General features: G+C 42.5%; 1 protein-coding gene across 2 annotated transcripts; it reads right to left on the reverse strand.

The window, feature by feature from the left end:
* Positions 1-2,909: 2,909 nt before the first annotated feature.
* LOC146205383 (malonate--CoA ligase ACSF3, mitochondrial-like) lies at positions 2,910-18,093 on the reverse strand. Of its 2 annotated transcripts, none has more exons than XM_084590046.1 (7): positions 17,229-18,085; positions 16,850-17,119; positions 14,925-15,100; positions 14,339-14,484; positions 14,020-14,256; positions 11,954-12,079; positions 2,910-3,869 (listed from the first exon to the last, which is right to left on the reverse strand). In XM_084590046.1, exons 1-7 carry the CDS (start codon positions 17,736-17,738, stop codon positions 3,631-3,633), a joined length of 1,704 nt encoding a protein of 567 aa, XP_084446172.1. In that variant the 5' UTR covers positions 17,739-18,085; the 3' UTR covers positions 2,910-3,630. The 2 variants fall into 2 exon arrangements, with proteins under 2 accessions (XP_084446172.1, XP_084446173.1); XM_084590047.1 differs by lacking the exon at positions 2,910-3,869 and adding an exon at positions 9,491-9,731 and having other exon boundaries at positions 17,229-18,093.
* Between the last annotated feature and the right edge of the window lie 323 nt (positions 18,094-18,416).

Below are 18,416 nucleotides of genomic sequence, written 5' to 3' on the forward strand. Positions count from 1 at the left end.
TAGCACAGTGCTTGGTATATGGAAACTACTTTCTCAGGCATGATGCTCTTCGCCGCAATTGAGCCTGGCACTGTGGCTACTTGTACTGTGGTTCCAGAAGAGTGGGAACCTGGGCAAGTTTGTAAGCATTCATGGTTGGCAGGTTCAACCCATCCAGTGATATTAGCATTGCAAATGGTGACAGTTGCAACATGTGTGAAAACTCTTGTAGCAGGACACTTCTAATTTAGTGCAACATCATTCCTGTTGGAAAAATGATTTGGAAAAGTGGAGTGCAAAGCAGGTATTGATTTTCACTGAGAATACCTGTGCTCGAGCTCAGCTAAACATACATTGCAACAGCACAGGCAAAAGCATCTCCCGTGAAACAGTGTAGCTGCGATAAAATTTTGCGATTCTATATTTAGTCCCTATCAATATGAGGTCTACCCAGACCCGAAACCACAATCTTCTAAGAAGCAAGGTTGTGCTGCCATCTCCAGGGTGCGGGATTCCTGATGGTGTGCCTCGAGACACTGAGAGTATATTTGTAATTTTTGCTAGGTTCAAGAATGCTTGTGCTGGATGCATTCAGTTGTATTTGGTGTTTAAGTGGTAAGCCACTTTTCAGACATGCTTTGAAATATTACACCTCTCAACTTGCCTCAGTTCCTATATGAAAACGCCACCTATGAGTGACTCGTGTACTTTCATTGTTGTATCACTAGTTCAATATCGGTATAAGTGAATGGCATACGATTACTCTTTTCCGAGCTTCTTGTCATGCTATCCAATTTCCTATTGGTGGTCATGTATCAAGTAAGTCATCAGCATGGAAAACAACCAGCAATGGCATCAATTTTTCTGCTGTACACAAATTCCCAGGTGCAAGGCATCATTTGGCTGAAAATGCTGAAGCAGGTCAGAAAGAACAGTGCCTGTATTGTGCTTTGTGTGTGCCATCTTAAAACTGTTTGATGACAAGTTTGGCTGCATGAGGTGCTTACACTTCTGTGGGACTGCATGAAGAACTGTTTCACTGTTTGAGGCTGTCTATGTTGTTGCTGCGGAGATTCTGCATGTTAATGCGCCACTACTTCACGATTAACAGCTGCAGCAACTCCAGAGCTTCAGTACAATGTTGTACGACGCATTCATTAACTTAAAGATCACCCATAATGGACCATAAAATGGCACATATAGTACCGAGCTGATAGCGGGGATTCAAAAATCAAGCTCTTGCACACACTACAGTGTATGTCAGTCAGTGACCAAAGATTTAACCGAGAAATGCTGTTGGAAAGACTGCCGAGCAGCAAAAATAAGTTCACCGAGTTGCTCTTCCGAGTTCCGAGTCCAATGCAGAAAGGCACTCATATCCCTAAAAGTTCATGGCCAATAATGCTTTGTAAATAAATTTCCACCCTAACAAAATGGCTTGCAATAAGCTAACTGATATGCAGAAATATTGAACTTCTCCACGGAATTCCTACACAAACCCATATACCAGCACTTTGTATTAGTAAACAAAAGTTTAACAGCCAAAGTGAGAAAGAAAAACCATTTTCTGACGATAAAAGCAAACAAACAATAAATGGCAATTTTGTACGGCACATCCACACTAAAAATTTGTTCGTCAATCAAAAGCAAACAAACAATAAATGGCAATTTTGTACGGCACATCCACACTAAAAATTTGTTCGTCAATCCGCGCACACTGGTCTGATAAAGCATGAAATGTGCCAGTGCCGCTGCAGGCACTGTACGCTGAACTAAATGAGGCCATACCTTGGTTCGGAATAAACAAAGACCTTGATGCAGAGACTACTGCTGAAATCCTTTCTCTGGACACTTCATACGTCATAAGCTGCATGCATGTCTCACATGCATATAAACGGTGAAACTGAACAAGGAATAGCTTTAGAAATTGAATGACAGCACTTTCAAGCTCTTCTGACCACTGGTTTTGCAGAAAAAAGGTTACGCATTGGTACAAATAACTTGGCAATCTCCAATGTGGCATGTCTCCATACCAATGTCTTTTCAACGTATGAGAGTGTGAGAAAAGTTGCATTAGGATTAAAAATTGCTGTATGAAGTATCACGAGACAGCTGACTGATGGAAAAGCTAAAACCTTACTCATTTTTTCCCACCCAAAGAGTCTGTCACACTGTACACCTGCACTTGTAAGAACGCAGACAACAAGCAAGCCTATTAGTGAAAGATAAGTGGAATGTGCTAGTTTCAGCATGGTAAAATAACATGGGTACACCATTGTCCACTAGCTGGAACTTGAAGCTAGTCACCCAAATTTGTTGCACTCTCATACAGGTTTCAAGAAAGAAATGGTTGATAACCACTACGAAGTTCTTTGCAGGAAAGTCCACGTGAAAAAACGACGAAAAAGCCATGCATTTGGCAATACTCGGCTGTTTTTGCCCAGAGATGCAGTAAAATATATGCTTGCATCTTGTTTTCCAGCATGTCATACAAGCGAAGTACATTGCAGTAAAATATGTGGTTAATTACTGCTATGACTGCTTGGTACTTGCAGGAGTAGGTTTACCTCTAGCTATGGAAGTCTGAAACAAAACTTCATTACCTCCATGCAGCTTGATCATGTAGTCATGTCCTTCCTGGTGCGACCATCATTTGATACAGTACGGCACAGTATATGGGGTCTAACACAAAAGCTGCATATGACCTGTAAGAGGGACTTAAGTGGAGGGCTCTGAATTAACTTTGACCACTTGGTGTTCTTTACTGTACACAGCACATTAGCATTTTTAAACTTTGCCTCCACTGAAATGCAGCCACCATGTCCAAGACTTTATTCCACATTCACTCTCTCACACACACATACACACAGTGGCAAAGCTTCATTTCGTAAGTAACGCTAACCACTTCTGTTAAAATGAATGCACAGAAATCAGCAAAATAACCTTTATTCCAAATTTCATACCATCTAACACCAGGTGACGAAACTGACAGCTTGTAAAATTGAAGGTATAATGAAGCTTGGCAAACATTACCACGCCACCAAAACTAAAAACTCTAGCATTTATAAGTAATGCACATTGTGGAGGCTCGCCGGCAGTGCCGAGTGCTCCAGCGTGCTAAGACATCGTGGGCGGGCCTCAAACAAACTCATACTGTGGAATGTGTATTATACTCCTTTACCTTTTAATCTAAACTGTCCTTTCTCCCTGTTGCTCACCTCTTTGATTTCTCCTGTCTCCTTGCTATCCCTTTATTTCCACTGCCCCAGTTCAGGTGCTTCAGCTCATTTCGAAAGCAGATACGGGGGCAGGCAAAAAATCTTTTTCCTACCTTTATTATTTTTATTTTATTCTATAATAAAACCACTTACTACTACTACTACTACTACTTATAACAATTTTTCTTGAATAAAAAAACTTCATACTGCACTGTAAAAATGCAGCAATTCTTGTACGCTACATAAAATGCACTATTACATTGGCACAGGCAAATTCAGTGCATTTTATGGAAGCATTTCATACAAATACACAAATAAATTTGATGCGTGATAAAAAGTGACCAAGGAGCTTTCTAAGTTTCCTAAGCTAACAAGTATTCACTATACTGATAAATGTGTTAAAAACAAATTGTTCAACAATCTTCAACATAAGTTAAGCAAAAAGCTGAGCCACAATGTCTTTCTTGTTGACTTTGCCCATGGCGTTGCGGGGCACTTCGTGGACGATGTGCAAAAACACTGGGATCATGGCTGCTTCCATGCGAGATTTGCACCACTCTCGTAAGTCCTGCAGAGTTAGTTCTGCTGTTGTATCTCGTAGGGCCACTGCACATGCAACCTTTTCCCCCCAGGTGATGTCTGGCAGGCCAACCACGACACAGTCTCGAATATCTGCAAGACCAAAAAGAAGCCACTACAAACTGCTTCCTAAAATAATAAATAAAACCAGGCTGCAGACACCTAGAACCAGTTCTAGTCGACATTCAAACCTTGTCATGGTGTCTAACCTGTAGGACATTACAACTATGAATCACATTAAAATAGTATTTACTATTTCAAAGGCTTGTAAAATTTCTACTGCACGAAACTTACCACAGCTGCATCTACCTTTTATTATTAAGAAATGAAAGTCACCGCACACTGGAGTATGAAGGCACAAATAATGCAGCATAACCCCCCCCCCCCCCCCCCCTTTTTTTTTTTGCTCTAACCACACTGCGCAGTACTTGGCTTTTAGCGCAGAAAGACAGCACAGGAACAAACAAAGCTGGCAGGACAGAGCGCAAAATAACAACTAGAGTTTTTTCGACAGACCACTTGCTTATAGACTGTTTTACCCAGAGCAAACAAGAGAGGAGGAAAGTACTCTCTAACCAAATTCCTTGCGCTGGCCCATTGTTGCTACTACCGAGTGGGCTGTGTATTCGCACGCTTTATGCATAGCAGACCGGCACTGCACCTCGGTATACTGTCGTTTTAGAGACTTGAATGTCTTTATTGGCACCCCTTTTAGTGGTAATGTCATCAGGACAGCAATGTGCGATCGTGGACTGCACAAACAATCTAAGAAATCGCAAGATGACTGCCGAGAGCGTATGCGGGAGGCATGCAACACAGTCCGAGTGAGGCTGTGATATGTTTCTGCTCCACCGCTTTTCAGTCTATCCTGATTTAATTTGCCTATGAACATTTTGTGTAAGCCAGATAGACTTAGTATCAATGACGGACTCACGAATATGATGCCCATTTTACTTCCTACGCCGTAGTAAACACGCACACCAGGCAGGCCGTGCCTCCCGCAAGCCCTTCGCGCCAACGATATACAGTGGATATCTTCCGCCAGCGCAAGAAGAGCGTGATAAAATCTGTTCTTCACTTGAACAGTAAGCCAACAAAAAAAAAGAAAAAAAAATCGTTCTTGCGGATTTCTGACCCATACCGTGTTATTGATAACTGCAATAAAAACAAGTTTCGCAACACATTGCCACTGGTGCGGCACACGGCTCATCATCTGCACGCTGGCACCGCTGCTAAGGCGTCACCAAAATTTACATCTTTCTTTTACTGATACAATGGGATCGGCAGTAAGGAAGTTCTATGAGGGGCCATTTACTCTAGCAATGAGCAATTACAAAGCGCCGTCGGATGTGCCTTCGGTGCGAAACAATTTAGGCGAGAGTGCCGTCTTCCACCGCGCCAGCGAGCGGCGCCGCTTTCGTAAGCGCTACTGTATGTGCTCCGATTTTGACGTCTTCGTTCAAGGTGCAGCTGAGAGCGCACGTTTTTCGACGTTTTGCTTAACGATATGTCGTAGCAGCATCATTTGCACGACATATCGTTAAGCAAAACGTCGAAAAACGTGCGCTCTCAGCTGCACCTAGAACGAAGACGTCAAAATTGGAGCACATACAGCAGCGCTTACGAAAGCGGCGCCGCCCGATGGCACGGTGGACGACGACACTCTCGCCGGGGATACGATGTTGTTGCGCCGGAGGACGAATACTAAGGCTGCATAAAAACGTTGACGTATGGTACTTTAGACACTACTTCTTTTATGTGCTGTTCTTGAACCGTGGTTTAACTTTGTTCAAGCAGGACGTTAAATCAATACAACGATGACTGAAAAGCATCTTTCGTAGTATCTGTATTCCGCGTTCGGTAGCTGCCCGTACGGTTCATTTGCTGTGTGTTTGTGTGTACAGTTACCATTGCGATTATAAAATATAATTGAAAATACATGTATCGTGAAAAATACAACAGATACATCCTCACTGCGGAAGCGGAGCGAAGTCCTTCGCAGTCGCCCCGGCCTCTAGTGCTGTTTTCAACAGCTGCCGCCATGCCAAACGGATGGTATACGGTTTGCTGGCACGCTCAAACAAAGCAAAAGATAGCACCGAGGTGTCGGATAGCTTTCACGAGCACCGCGAAATAGCACTTTTACACTGCTGCACTGCAGCATCAACACGCCCAGCACAGCCCAAGGTGGTGTCAAAAGGAGCCGGAGCAGACTTTCCCAGTTTGGCTCATATGGGGCGCCACCATCAAACCAAGATGGCTGCGCCCAGCTATCGAAACTAAAATAGTCTATATACAGCAGCAGCTCATATCAACAAAAAGAAAAGACAAGAAACCACACGTGGACATAATGCAACTGATATCCCATCTAAACATGCAAATTGCAGCGCAAAATATTTGGGCTTTTTTTCTGAGCGAAAGTGAGGGATTGCTACCACACAAGCCTCCAGATTTCGCAATCTCACCAGCTTCGACGATTTCTCTTCCTCGTTGCATCTTGCAACAACACCGTGGGGTTTCCAAGTTCGAGAGTGTGATTGTAGCAGTTTTGAATGCGTTCAATCATTTTGCTGCCCAAATTGTTTTCAATGTCGTTAGTGTGCTCCCTTAACCTGTCATTAAGGCACCTCCCAGTCTGGCCAATATACCACTTACCACAAGATAGCAAGCAAATAGGCTATGTACTTTCCGGTGTTTATTTTTAGAAAATTCGGCGGATGTTTTTTCCACATTTATATACTTTTTTTGAAATTTGTGTTTTTCAGCTAGTTACATGGTGTAAACTGTAAAATGCAGCAATTATCGGTGAAAAAGATTCTCGAACTGCACAAGCTATAGAAGCAAAAGGGAAAATTTTTTTATTGAACTCTGAACTAACACTATTTAGAGTTGATTGTATTAAATGCAAGCATACTAACAGTGTGACCAGCTATGCCAATGCACTCCTTTGTGATGACAGCAAGCAATTTTGAGAATGCTCACTCAACATTAGCACTTGACACGAGCAATCCTAAAATGTCCAAAGACGCTTGGGCTAATTTTGGCCAGTCATATGCATCCAGTTTCCAAAACAAAGGAGGCCCAACAACAGAACTCATCGTGTACTGATACTAACTGTGGAATTCTAACTCAAAATCCTTCATATTGCACTTGCCTCGCACTACAAGTCTGTAGATTCGTTCATATGAACTGAATTCGTCCGGCAGCTCTCCTAGCAGGTCTCTTACCACTACTTCCATGAATAATGCAGCAGCGTCGTCTAGTAACGAGTTCTTTCGGCTGAAAAACAAGCCTTTGTCATAGCAAAGAATATGCTAGCGAGCCCATTTTGGCGGCCAGCACGACAGAGCCCCGAGCTTCTCCGCACTCCCAGGACTGCTTCTTTGAGTGTCGGATAGCCCATTTTTCTACTCTGAAGGTAAGGAAATTGAGAGTTTTTCTTCAAGAAGGGGTCCCAGGCAAGCATGAACATACCAAAAACCGGTGTTGTTTAGTTAAAACTGGAAAGTACACGGCCTAGTAGTAAATGACACTCTTCAAACATCGCATGAGACGCTGTTGGTGGTGCTCTGAACAAGCTACATTCAAGTTTCTTGCTTTCACTCTCCTGCATATTCTGCAGTGGTTTTCTTTGCACCAGGAAAACTCTAGAATATGAAGGAGAATGAATGAGAGAGAAGGCATCACCAACAGCACTTCGTGCAATGTTTTAAAAGCATCATTTACTCCGTACTGCTGGCTTGTGGTAAGCAGCATTTTGGCCAGACTGGGAGGTGCCTTAGTGAGATTTTAATGGAGGACGCAGATCTTAAAATGCTAAAAAATAAAATTAAAAAAATGCACAAAAGTTGGTTTTCTAAAAATCATATTTTTGGCATGTTTATGCATTCACTTTTCTCTGTTCAAATATCAAATTCCAACTCCAACTATAAATACAAAAAACCCAAGTTTTACACAATCGCACAACTAAAACCGGTCAAGAACAGCAGACGAGTCGAAGTTCACACGTCGCTCGTACTGCTCCTTCTCAACCGACTTCAGCCGTTTTGTTCTCATTCGAAAACCTCGCTTCATCTACCAAGTTAGGCCACTTGAGCACTGCTAACAATATTAAAGGGGCACAGTGACGTTCGTCAGGCTGCTAATTCCAGCCAAAGTCTAGGTTCTTTGCACCGTGCAGACGTCAGTTCAGAAAAGAATTACAAAAAACGGGGCACGGAAACGAGAGCTATTCGGTTTATGAAATTCTAAATACAAGAAAAAAAGAACAGCGCGTCTAAGCCTATGCGAGAGGGAGCCCCTCTCCCATTTCACTCGCCCAGCGCTCGACTTGGACAGTACCTATGAGAAACGTAGCTTCCTACTGACGTATCGGAACCTACCCACTATGGTTGCCTGCTCAACTAAACCTGTAGCCGCGCTTATTGGCAGCATTGTCACCCTGGTAACGATGAGGACCGGCTTCTCTGTCTGCCCAAAGCTAGCCTAGCCCACCAGACGCTGCTCCACACCATCTTTGTGGGAGTATCGACGAGGTGGACCCAACGGTCAGCAAATCTGCGTCACTGTTGTAGTGTTCCGCTGGCGTCCATCGCTGCTGCTGCCGTGGATCACTCGAGCGCTACTTGTGCGAAAGTTCGAGAACGAGTGCAAAAAGAGGAGACGAAGGAATGGCATACAGGAGCCAAGGCGAAGCCTACCCTGCACCTGTACTGGGTCAGCAAGGAGGTCATCGGCCGCGAACGACTATATGACCACTCCCTGGTGGTCAGTGGCCTGCTGGCGGATGCCCGCTGCGGAGTGCTGCGGACTTGGGTGTGGCGAGCACGCTTCACGAGCGATCTCGACCCATATTATGCCGTCTGTGGAGTATCGGCAGAAACGATCAGCCACGTGATTTCAGACTGTCCAGCGATATTGCTGACCTCCGAGATCTGAACGTTGTCAGCTGCATTGGGATTTGAGGGCTTGTTGACAACACCGGATCTACCCAAGTTTACAGTCCCTATCTTTACAAGCACTTCAAGACCACATGCAGAATTAAAACACCTTTTATTTGTTTTCTGCACAGTAACGTGAAGAACAATCTATTGTAAAATTTAAGTGCCTGCTCAACCAATCCGCGAAGCAGCGCCCAAGCGAGAAGGAAACGCCATATCCGTCAACGAACTTCGGCGTCATGTGTCGCTCACATCGATACCAAAATACTGATTATTGAAGCGAATTAAAATATAAGGCGCTACGATTTCGCCGTTACAATTGGGCTTCGGGGCATAGGGAAGGTTTAAACAACCTAGAGGCCGATTGAAACTAGTGGTCTGGCGAACGTCACGGCGCCCCTTAAGAACAAATTGTGCAGAAAAATGATTGAACATATTCAAAAATGCCGCAATTGTGCTCTAGAGCTTGGAAACACTGCGGTGCTGAGCAGGTAGAAGATGCAATTAGGAAAACACATCATCGAAGTTAATTAGAATGTGAAGCCTGGAAGCTCATGTGGCAACAATCCCCAAATTTTGCTCTAAAAAAAGAAACATATCTTGCTCTGCTATATAATATCTCATAATAATTGATTCGCAGGAAGGGAAAGGCGCAGTATCTGTCACACTTGTTTCTGTAGAAACCTGAACCGCGCCGTAAGGGAAGGGAGGAAGGTGGGAGTTAAAGTGGAAAGAGAGAAAGAGAAACTGTAGTGGAGGGCTATGGAGTAATTTCGATTACCTGGGGATCTTTAACACACGCTGACATTGCACAGCACACAAACGTCTCTTCGTTTCGCCTCCATCGAAATGCAGCCGCCGCGATCGGGATCGAACCCTGGTACTCCGGCACTGTAGTCGGGCGTCTTACCACTGCACCACCCCATATTGCATGCACTCGTAGCATGATAGGACATTAGTTGTGTTGATATATCCTTCAAAATTTCTCGTCTTCTTTTTGCTGATAGCAAGTGGTCTGTCAATAAAAATTTGAGTTGTTAGCATTTTAGCCTGCCCACTTTGTTCCCTCCTGTGCTGCCTTTCTGCACTAAAAACCAAGTCCAGTAATGGAGCAACTAGCACGCAAAAACATCCTCGCACTGCACATGATTAAGCTGCTGTAGTCCGGATGGCAGTACGGCGTGAGAACCAAGGCAGATGTCAACTAAAATAATGAAGTCTTGTAATGCTACAGCTTTTCAATTAAATTTATCACTTTGAAGTAGCAATAATTTACTTTCCAAATCATCACCACCAAAGCATCTCCCTATATTTTGGTGCATTAGCCCATTTACGTATTTTGCCGATGTCTGTCTGAAGCCAGCCGTTCGCAGGAGCCATCAACCTGGGCAGCACTTTTGAGATGGGAAACGAACTCACTGGGACTCGAATTTAGAGACAGTCACACTACTTCTAGGCCATGCAGACATATTCGTATGGCTTGGTTAAAGTAGGGCTTTATATCTATGTCGGGTGGTGTTTTGCATAATGTGGTAGACTACGACTGTATGCTAATGAGTATGTGCGACCCAAAACTGAAACCAAAGTGAAAACTAAACTGCTAGCCATTCTCATTTGTCCTAATCAAGCTAAATAGGCTTTCTTTTTTTTTCCACGGCAAGACATATCCTTCTCTTGTAACTCAAATTTAGTGACATCAGTAACAAATATTAAAGATGGCATAATTGTCCACTGGTCATCATCTACTTTAGAGAGTGGCACACTGCACAGTTTGTACAGTGACAGACATTTAGAGAAAGAAATGGAGAGCACACACATCACAGAATGTGTGTGTGCGTCATCCACATACGTGCCTTAGTCAACTAAAATTTGTAGCACACCGCTTACGGTAAAAAAGTATGCAAAAAACAACACTCTCTGTTGGCAGCCCGGTGCCCTATCAAGGTTGTTAGCACCATGGCACAGCCACTGCCGGCAGCATATGAAGCTTTCCCACAGTATTACAAAGGAAGCTTCTTGACAAGGACCTTGGTACGAGCTCAGCAATACGTGTGCGCAGAAATGTACTGGTCACCAGGGGTTGTCATAAAAGCTGCTGCATTTTTTTTTATTTCAAGCTATACTAGGTTGTATGTCACCTTGGTCTCACCAATGACGACGTCATTTCACAGTAGTGACATTTGTCCCCCTCAGTTACCACCTTCAAGCTGAAGTGGAGCACAACATGAATTAAACCATTGTATAGTCGGATACAACTCAAGTCTGCACTGATCACAACAAAGTATTGTATTTCTCCTTCACAACAAGTACTTCGCTGATAAGGCTTTTTTTGTTACATAAACAAAGTGGTACCAACCAGAAGACATTAAAACCTCAAAAGTATTTGATGCCTCTGTCAGCAGAGCAATACAAGATACTGTGGACAATAGTCTATGGTTATCGATTGCAGTGTTTTTTGTTTTTTTAAGTTGTATCCTTCTATACACAAGTGATTTTACACTTGGCCAAAACGGATTTCATTTTATTTTGATTTTATAAAATAAAATTTTATTTTCAGCACAACTAGAAATGTCACTTTACACAGGAAAGCAAGATCTTTAGGTTGGTCATGGCACACCTCATCTTGTCTCGGCCAGCCTTACAAAGAGTAGGTTACTAATTTTGAGTGACGTGTGGTAATTACGTACTCTGCGACTGTCCATCATATTAAAGCCCACTTTTTGCTCACTGGCTACTATGCCATTAGATCATCTACAACGATCGCCTTCAAATTATTACTGGTAGTTTTGCCCTTAAATATGGGCTGTGCCTTTTTGGAAATAAAAGCTAGAGTGCTCTTACTTGCTGTTCATGCTTATGCTGCATATTTTACATTTCGATGGTAACTCTAGCCTAACAAACTTTCCACAATTATGATGCTCTACAACATGACACAATAAGAGTATGAAAATTTCATTACAAAAATGGCTATTCTTACCATTTGATCCAGCTCTTCCTGTGATTTAAAGCTCTTTCTAACATTAAAAAAATTTCACAGCAGAAGATTTGATAGCCCTCGTCTAATTACTATTGCATATCTAACACTAACATCATCAGTAAAACAGATATCAACTATCAATAAGTAAACTTTGCTTTTACAGTGCCATTCCAGGTCTAAATTGCCACAGTTTATAATTAATAATAATCAATAATAAGCTAGTCAACAGTCCCGCCTGTGTTGCGCATTAGCATACTTACTTGGATGTGCCAAGAGGTGGCGTTCTACATCCAATGCACTGATCTTGTAACCACCACTTTTGATGATGTCCAATGATGTGCGACCCAGTATTTTGTAGGCTCCATCTTTGTATTCAGCAGTGTCCCCTGAGAAGCCACCAAAATAAGACACCAAACAGAACACCTTTCTTAAAATAGTTTTAAAATACTTAGAACAGCCAGGCTCATCACAAGCCAACTGTCATTTCTGACTTCTAATAAATCCAGATCGTTGTGTGTTTCTTGGAATTCTGCTTTGTGTTTACAGCGACTAGGGCTCTTTCAACTGAAGCCTTTGTATGACTGACAAATGGTGGTATGGGTACTCAAATCTTATTTTGGCCTAATTTTTGTGCAAAAAACGAATTCCATTGAAGGGTTAAACGAATAGACACATCACTTTTTCGGATGTGCATTTTTTCTTTAGAATGGGGTGCAAAACGATAGCATACACGAGTCACAATATGGAATCTGCATATACTAGCCGAATAATTTATAACCAAATTCTTTTCTCTTGCTGTTTTGGTTTCAACAGCCAAACGATGGGCATAGACTATACTGCAGTTTTTGTCTGCCCCACGTGACTTCAACCAGCCTTTTATGTCACAGCCATAGTCTGGGTGTTGAAACCGAAAACATGAGAAAACAAAATTCAATTACAAATGATTTGCCGCCTGTTGGCACAACCCATGTGGAGGTCCATGTTTTATAATATTCTACGCACCATTCCAAAGAAAGAACACAAAACAAATGCTTGGTGTATCTACTCTTTTAAAATTTGCAGGACACAAGTAACAGTGCATAAAAACAATACAGAATGCATACTGGTGCATATTACAATAGAGCCCAGGCAAATGATTTATGCGAAAATGAATCGAAACTGTTACAGCTGCCACAAAGAATATGCAGGAGAAACTAAAGAAATGCAAACAAGGAAGAAAGCAGCCTCCAATGAGCCTGTGTGCTGCACCTCATCCAATCTCACACGTCATATGAGCAGTTGCCTACATGCCCTCGATTTAAAAACTGGGAAAAAAAACAGAGTAAAGCTCACTTTGACAAATACTAGTGATTGTGTCTTTCACTTCTGGGGTTCTCTTGCAGTAGAGCCGCTTAAACAGAACCTTGCTCATATGCACAAATCTTATTTTAACTACAGATTTCCTGAGCGTATATGGCATTTATAATCTCTAGCATTTACAAATCCAGGTGGTTAAAGGCTAATATTAAAAACCGTACTGCACATATTTAATTTTTTTTGTACACAGTGCTCCTTTCAAATATATGCAATACAACCGCAAGCCTGAAGCACCATGGTTCAAACCTCAGATTAAAGCAAACATTCTTTTAGGTAGAAGTTTCTTAAGGTTCTATGAAAGTGGTACACCTTTCATTTCAACATTATAGACCCGCTCGGATGGATGCTTAATGAGTAATTGCTCCCTTATTACAAATACATTTCATTTCAAGGATTATCCTCAAAACATTGGACTAATCTTTAGCAAATGTGATACCAGTGGCTGATTTTTCAAGAACTTGAACACACGCCATAATGTTTTCCATAAATTTTTCAAGTAATCGCTAATTACTAAAGCTGACCTTGAAACATCACCACTACAGCAGTTATTAAGAAGTGGACTTTCAAAATGCATCAATAATCGCTTCACCATTTGTACATAACCCTCAGCCAGAAGGAAAGCAGCTTCCAGCAGCACTAGATAAAAACTAAATTATTAACAGACAACACCTGATTATACATTATAAAAGTGTTAAGTTTTCTAAGCAGCAAGCATACAGCTTCGAAAGTGACACGGCATGTCGGACTCATAAAATTCCAGTTTTATTTTCACTCTTCTCATTTCTTTTGTTGTATGGTGTTTTCCATTAGAGAACATCTCCAAGCTTCCTGAATTTCTATCATCCTTGCACTCACTGAGATGCCAATCCCAGCACATGCTCTATGAACAGCAGTCTTTCTCATAACTGCATGCTTTTTCAGTTCGATACAGCATTACAATAAATAGAAAAATAAGATATGTCAACCATACCAGTTTTGAACCAGCCATCACTTGTAAAAGCTTCTCTAGTAGCCTCGGGTTTGTTCCAGTATTCCTTGAATACATTCGGCCCTTTTACAAGAAGGTCTCCAGCCTCATTTTCGCTCCCCTTTGAGACCTTGGTCCCATATTCATCACCAGTTGCTATCACATCATAGCCTGATGCAGCATAAGCATTTGGCTTTGCAATGCAGACTTTCACACCTGGGAATGGCTTGCCTACACATCCTGCAGATTGAATGAACAGCTCTGTGAAAAAAGGGACAAATAACAATAAAACATGAACTTGATAATCTCCAAAAATGCATACCAGGTTTTCTGGTTCCATGAAGGGGATTCGTAAGGGCCATTCCAATTTCAGTCATTCCGTAACGCTCCAGCAGTGTATGCCCAGTTATTTCTCGCCACCGTTCAAGTACAGGAAGTGGGAGAGCTGCTGACCCACTTACCATCAACCTTTATAAAAAAGGAATTTAAAAAAAAAAAAAAAAAACCAAGGCATGACAAATATCAGTTGCCAGCTTACTTCAAGCAAAATCGTTTTCATAAAACAGCTCTCCCAGCAAGATGCCAACTTTGGTTTAATTTCTCCAACAGCCTAATCATGCTGTGCAGCCTTCTTCTTCTTACCGGTACTATGCGGCAGACACTGGAAAATCTCACTGCTATATGATTAATGCTAGCAGAACCAGTGACAGTCAATTTCGAACAAGACTACTCTATTCTCTAAAACTGATATAACAATCCCAAAAATTGCAAAACTTTGGCAATGCCATTTAGAGAACTAGACAGGCTCAACAAGCCTTTTGCATTACTAAGCATCTGGCCAGTTGCCAGTGTCACTAAACACCATTAAGTGGCTGCTATTACAAGAGAATAGTAAGAGCAAATTGTACCTGATCTTCTGTGAGCAAGCTGCACGGATGAATTCTTTGCTTCTGGAGAAAGGAGCATTGCTGCTTGAAAACAATTTGTCATAATGCTGTATGAGCTTAGAATAAATTGTAGGCACTGCCATGTAAACATTAATTCGAGGCCCTCTTGATGGAGGCTCAATGAGATAGTTCCATACCTGCAAAAGAGGCACCTGTAGCATAAAACTGGAGGTCTGCTAGCCTCAGACAAAATATTTGAATTTCCCTTAATTCAATGCTTTATATGTTGAACAAAACATGAGGAAAAGGGGAGCACAAAGAAAAGATCCTTCCAGGCTATGAGGACTGACTACAATAAATATACAAGGACTATAAAAAACACCTACACTACCCCAACTTGTGACCAGCCAGCCTACATCAGCCCTTTTCTTGACTGTTGTGTTAACTGTAGCAAAATGCACTGTTCTAGATGTTTGCCCCCCCCCCCCCCCCCCCCCCTCTTTTTTAAACAGTAATTAGCATAACTCGTGAAGTTTCTCCAGGTGCGTTAGCGCACAATGTGGTGTGCTCAACCTATAAAGCTATTTGTTACAAAACTTACAGTAAAGCATCTGCAGCATTCCTTTTCAATACACAACTCTTGCTGTGGGCTGCATTGCACTGTGCACTAAAGGTTCACTTACCAACACTATTTTTTGGACCTACTCAAAGGCCAGATTCAAGTTGTGCAGCTCTACATTCTGAAGAAGCATAAAGGCTGCGAGGGAAAATTACCAAGCATGAGCCTAGCCTAATTTACACTAGCCAGTGTACTCATACACTAGCAGGCAGAGTATATCCAAATAAACAAGCTTCTAACCCACTAAAAGTGGGGATGTCGTGTCAAAGGATTCAGTTCATTACGTGAAAGCTACAGAATGAACTGCAGTAACTGGTGCTGTAAACTACATCTTAAGCATTTCAGCACATTTTAAACCTGCATGCTTTAAGTGGGGTATAGTGATGAAAATGATAACAGGTTATATAGCTCATCACATACACACACAGGAAGGAGGACACCATGGGCACTAACTAGAACTGTTTATTCAGGGGAAAGCAGCCAACATATACAGCCTTCCAAGCTAATGCACCAGAACCTTCCCGTCCCAGAACCATGCTGTACAATGGGTAAAGGTAGACAACAAACGGCTTGCGAAACTCTAGAAACCTTTTATATCAAAAAAGCAGGTTCGAGCTGTGTCAGTGACTCGACAGTTTTCCTCTACGAAGCTGAGGTAAAATTTCTCTCACACCTACATTGATAAGAATGGTACTGTTTTCATGATGCTTATATTCGTGTGCATTGGCCGAGAAGGCTATATATGTCGGCTGCTTTCACCTAAATAAACAGTTGAAATAAGCACCCATGGTGTCCTCTTTTTTATATGGGTCTGTGTTACGTTAAATACTCTGAACTTGCACCGCAGTTAACTCTCTTAACACAGATTAAAATGTTAATTTATTCATTTAATACTGTCACTCCCTTCAGGGGTCACAACAGAGAGGGCATTTAAAAAGAACAATTAGTACGGCATAGATCAATAACTCATTGTACACATACATTACTACATTTGCATAAAGTTATGCATCAGCAATATATAACCTAAGAACTAAAGAAAAGCAGGCTTAATAAAATAATCTAGATGTCTGACTCTGTTCTTTAGCTGCGCAAAATGTGCAGCGATGACCAGTTGTCAAGTGCCCGCAAGAGATTCCTCAGAATCATCACCAGTATAATGAATGGGGTACAGTTTAAAAATTGAATAAAACTGATTACACCTAGCTAACTAATCTTTGATGCAAAGAGTTCCCTGGCGATTCCCAGCGGCGGTTTCATGAACACTGGGGTCCACATATGCTAAATTTTATCAGAGCAAGCAAAAAGAGCTCTGGCTTAAGCAACTTACTTCAGCAGCTTCAAACTGGGGCAACATGACACAAGTGCTTCCCGCATACAACGGAGCCACCAAAGCGTTCACAATGCCGTGTGTGTGATGAAGGGGCAGCGTGTGGAGCACTACATCCGATGAGCTGATTTCCCACGCGCCGTTTATGGCAGAGGCTTGTACGAACAGGTTGTTGTGGGTCGTAACAACGCCTTTCGGGGGCCCTGTGGTGCCACTTGTGTAAATTATTAGTGCATCCTTGTGCTTGAGCCGCTTCCACTCCTCGGTTTTCTGCAATCAGGTTTCATATGCAGCAGAGCACCAAGTGGGTGAAATACTTTGTTTTAGGGCCCATGTCTGGGTTTTGAATGAGGAGTACTAAGCTGTGGGTAGTACCAACCTGTTTAGACGGTGTGAATCCAGTTTCCTTCTTCAAGTCTTCATCAAGGACCACCAGCGGCAAGTCTAGCTCTTTAGCTATTGGCTGCAAACGGTCCGCGAAGGCTTTCGTGCTCACGAGTAGCGCGCTTTGAGAATCTCTAATATAATATTCTAGAACCGAGCGTGGATGGTTACAGTACAATGGCACAGCGACGTTTCCGCTCTGCCAGCATGCCCACTGAGTAATAACATAGGATACTGCATTGGGACACAGGAACGATATGCGTTGTCTGGAAGACCCGTTCAACAGGTAATCGAAGTGCGCCTGCAAAGCAGCGCTTCTGGCTAGAAGATTTGAAAAAGTGTAACTTCCCTCGGCATCTACTAGTGCTAGTCTATCTTGGTAATAGACTGCTTTGTTAAATATCGACTCAAACGGAGGTGGAAAACTACCAAGGGATCGCCGGGAGAATCGCACATGTTGCAGTGCAACAGCGTGAAACTTTGCTAGAAACATTACTCGTGCCATTGCCTACAAACACAGACTGCCGAAAACTACCTCTAAGTTACCGCTGCATATGCTAAGCTACACAGCAGGGAACATGCAGCAGTCATTCCAGACCCGCTGCTGGAACTAAACGATTCTATGCGATCTCGGGCACTGGTTCGCTCACCTATAAATCATCGGCACATATGGGCGCATGGTGGTCAAAGACAAAGGGTCAAAGCATATGGTCAAAGGGTCAAAGTCATGGAGGAAGGAAAAAAACTAGTTGCTTCCTTCCTTCAATTTCAAAGCACATGATCAAGGTGAACCATTTCTCTACGAGTGAACCAAGCGCAAAGCATGCTGGGTACTCCGGCTTCGGTTCAGGGCGTCTACGCGTCTGCGGGCTAGCGCATGCCAGCGCTTGAAACGCGGCGCAGTCAAGCTTTAATTCAGCTTTTCATTCGTGTTTTGAGCACTAATAAAGTCGTAAAAAAGGTCAGCATGATCTGTATACATTATTGTGCCCACGTTCAGCGTTGTATATCTGAAAAAATAGCGAAAAGGCGTTGCAAGTACGACCGTTTCAGCCAGTGTCGTCTGCTCGCGCTGAAGCAAAGCTCCAACCACTTGCTAAAGTTCGTTGGTTGCTATTTTTATAGAGCAGCTGCTACATGTATGTCTAATATACATTAGAATAAACATATTCTGGCGGTTCTG

This window comes from Amblyomma maculatum, chromosome 1 (genome assembly GCF_055883805.1).
Source record: "Amblyomma maculatum isolate TAMU_Amacu chromosome 1, ASM5588380v1, whole genome shotgun sequence".
In the NCBI taxonomy this organism is placed as follows: domain Eukaryota; kingdom Metazoa; phylum Arthropoda; class Arachnida; order Ixodida; family Ixodidae; genus Amblyomma; species Amblyomma maculatum.

Bases quoted from the DNA above. Each gene is read 5' to 3' on its own strand.
- LOC146205383 (XM_084590046.1), bottom strand. From the start codon at position 17,738: ATGGCACGAGTAATGTTTCTAGCAAAGTTTCACGCTGTTGCACTGCAA. The intron at 17,120-17,228 runs GTTGGTACTACC...ACCTGATTGCAG, and splicing joins GATTCACACCGTCTAAACAG to AAAACCGAGGAGTGGAAGCG. The intron at 14,485-14,924 runs GTACAATTTGCT...TTTTTTATAAAG, and splicing joins GCTTGCTCACAGAAGATCAG to GTTGATGGTAAGTGGGTCAG.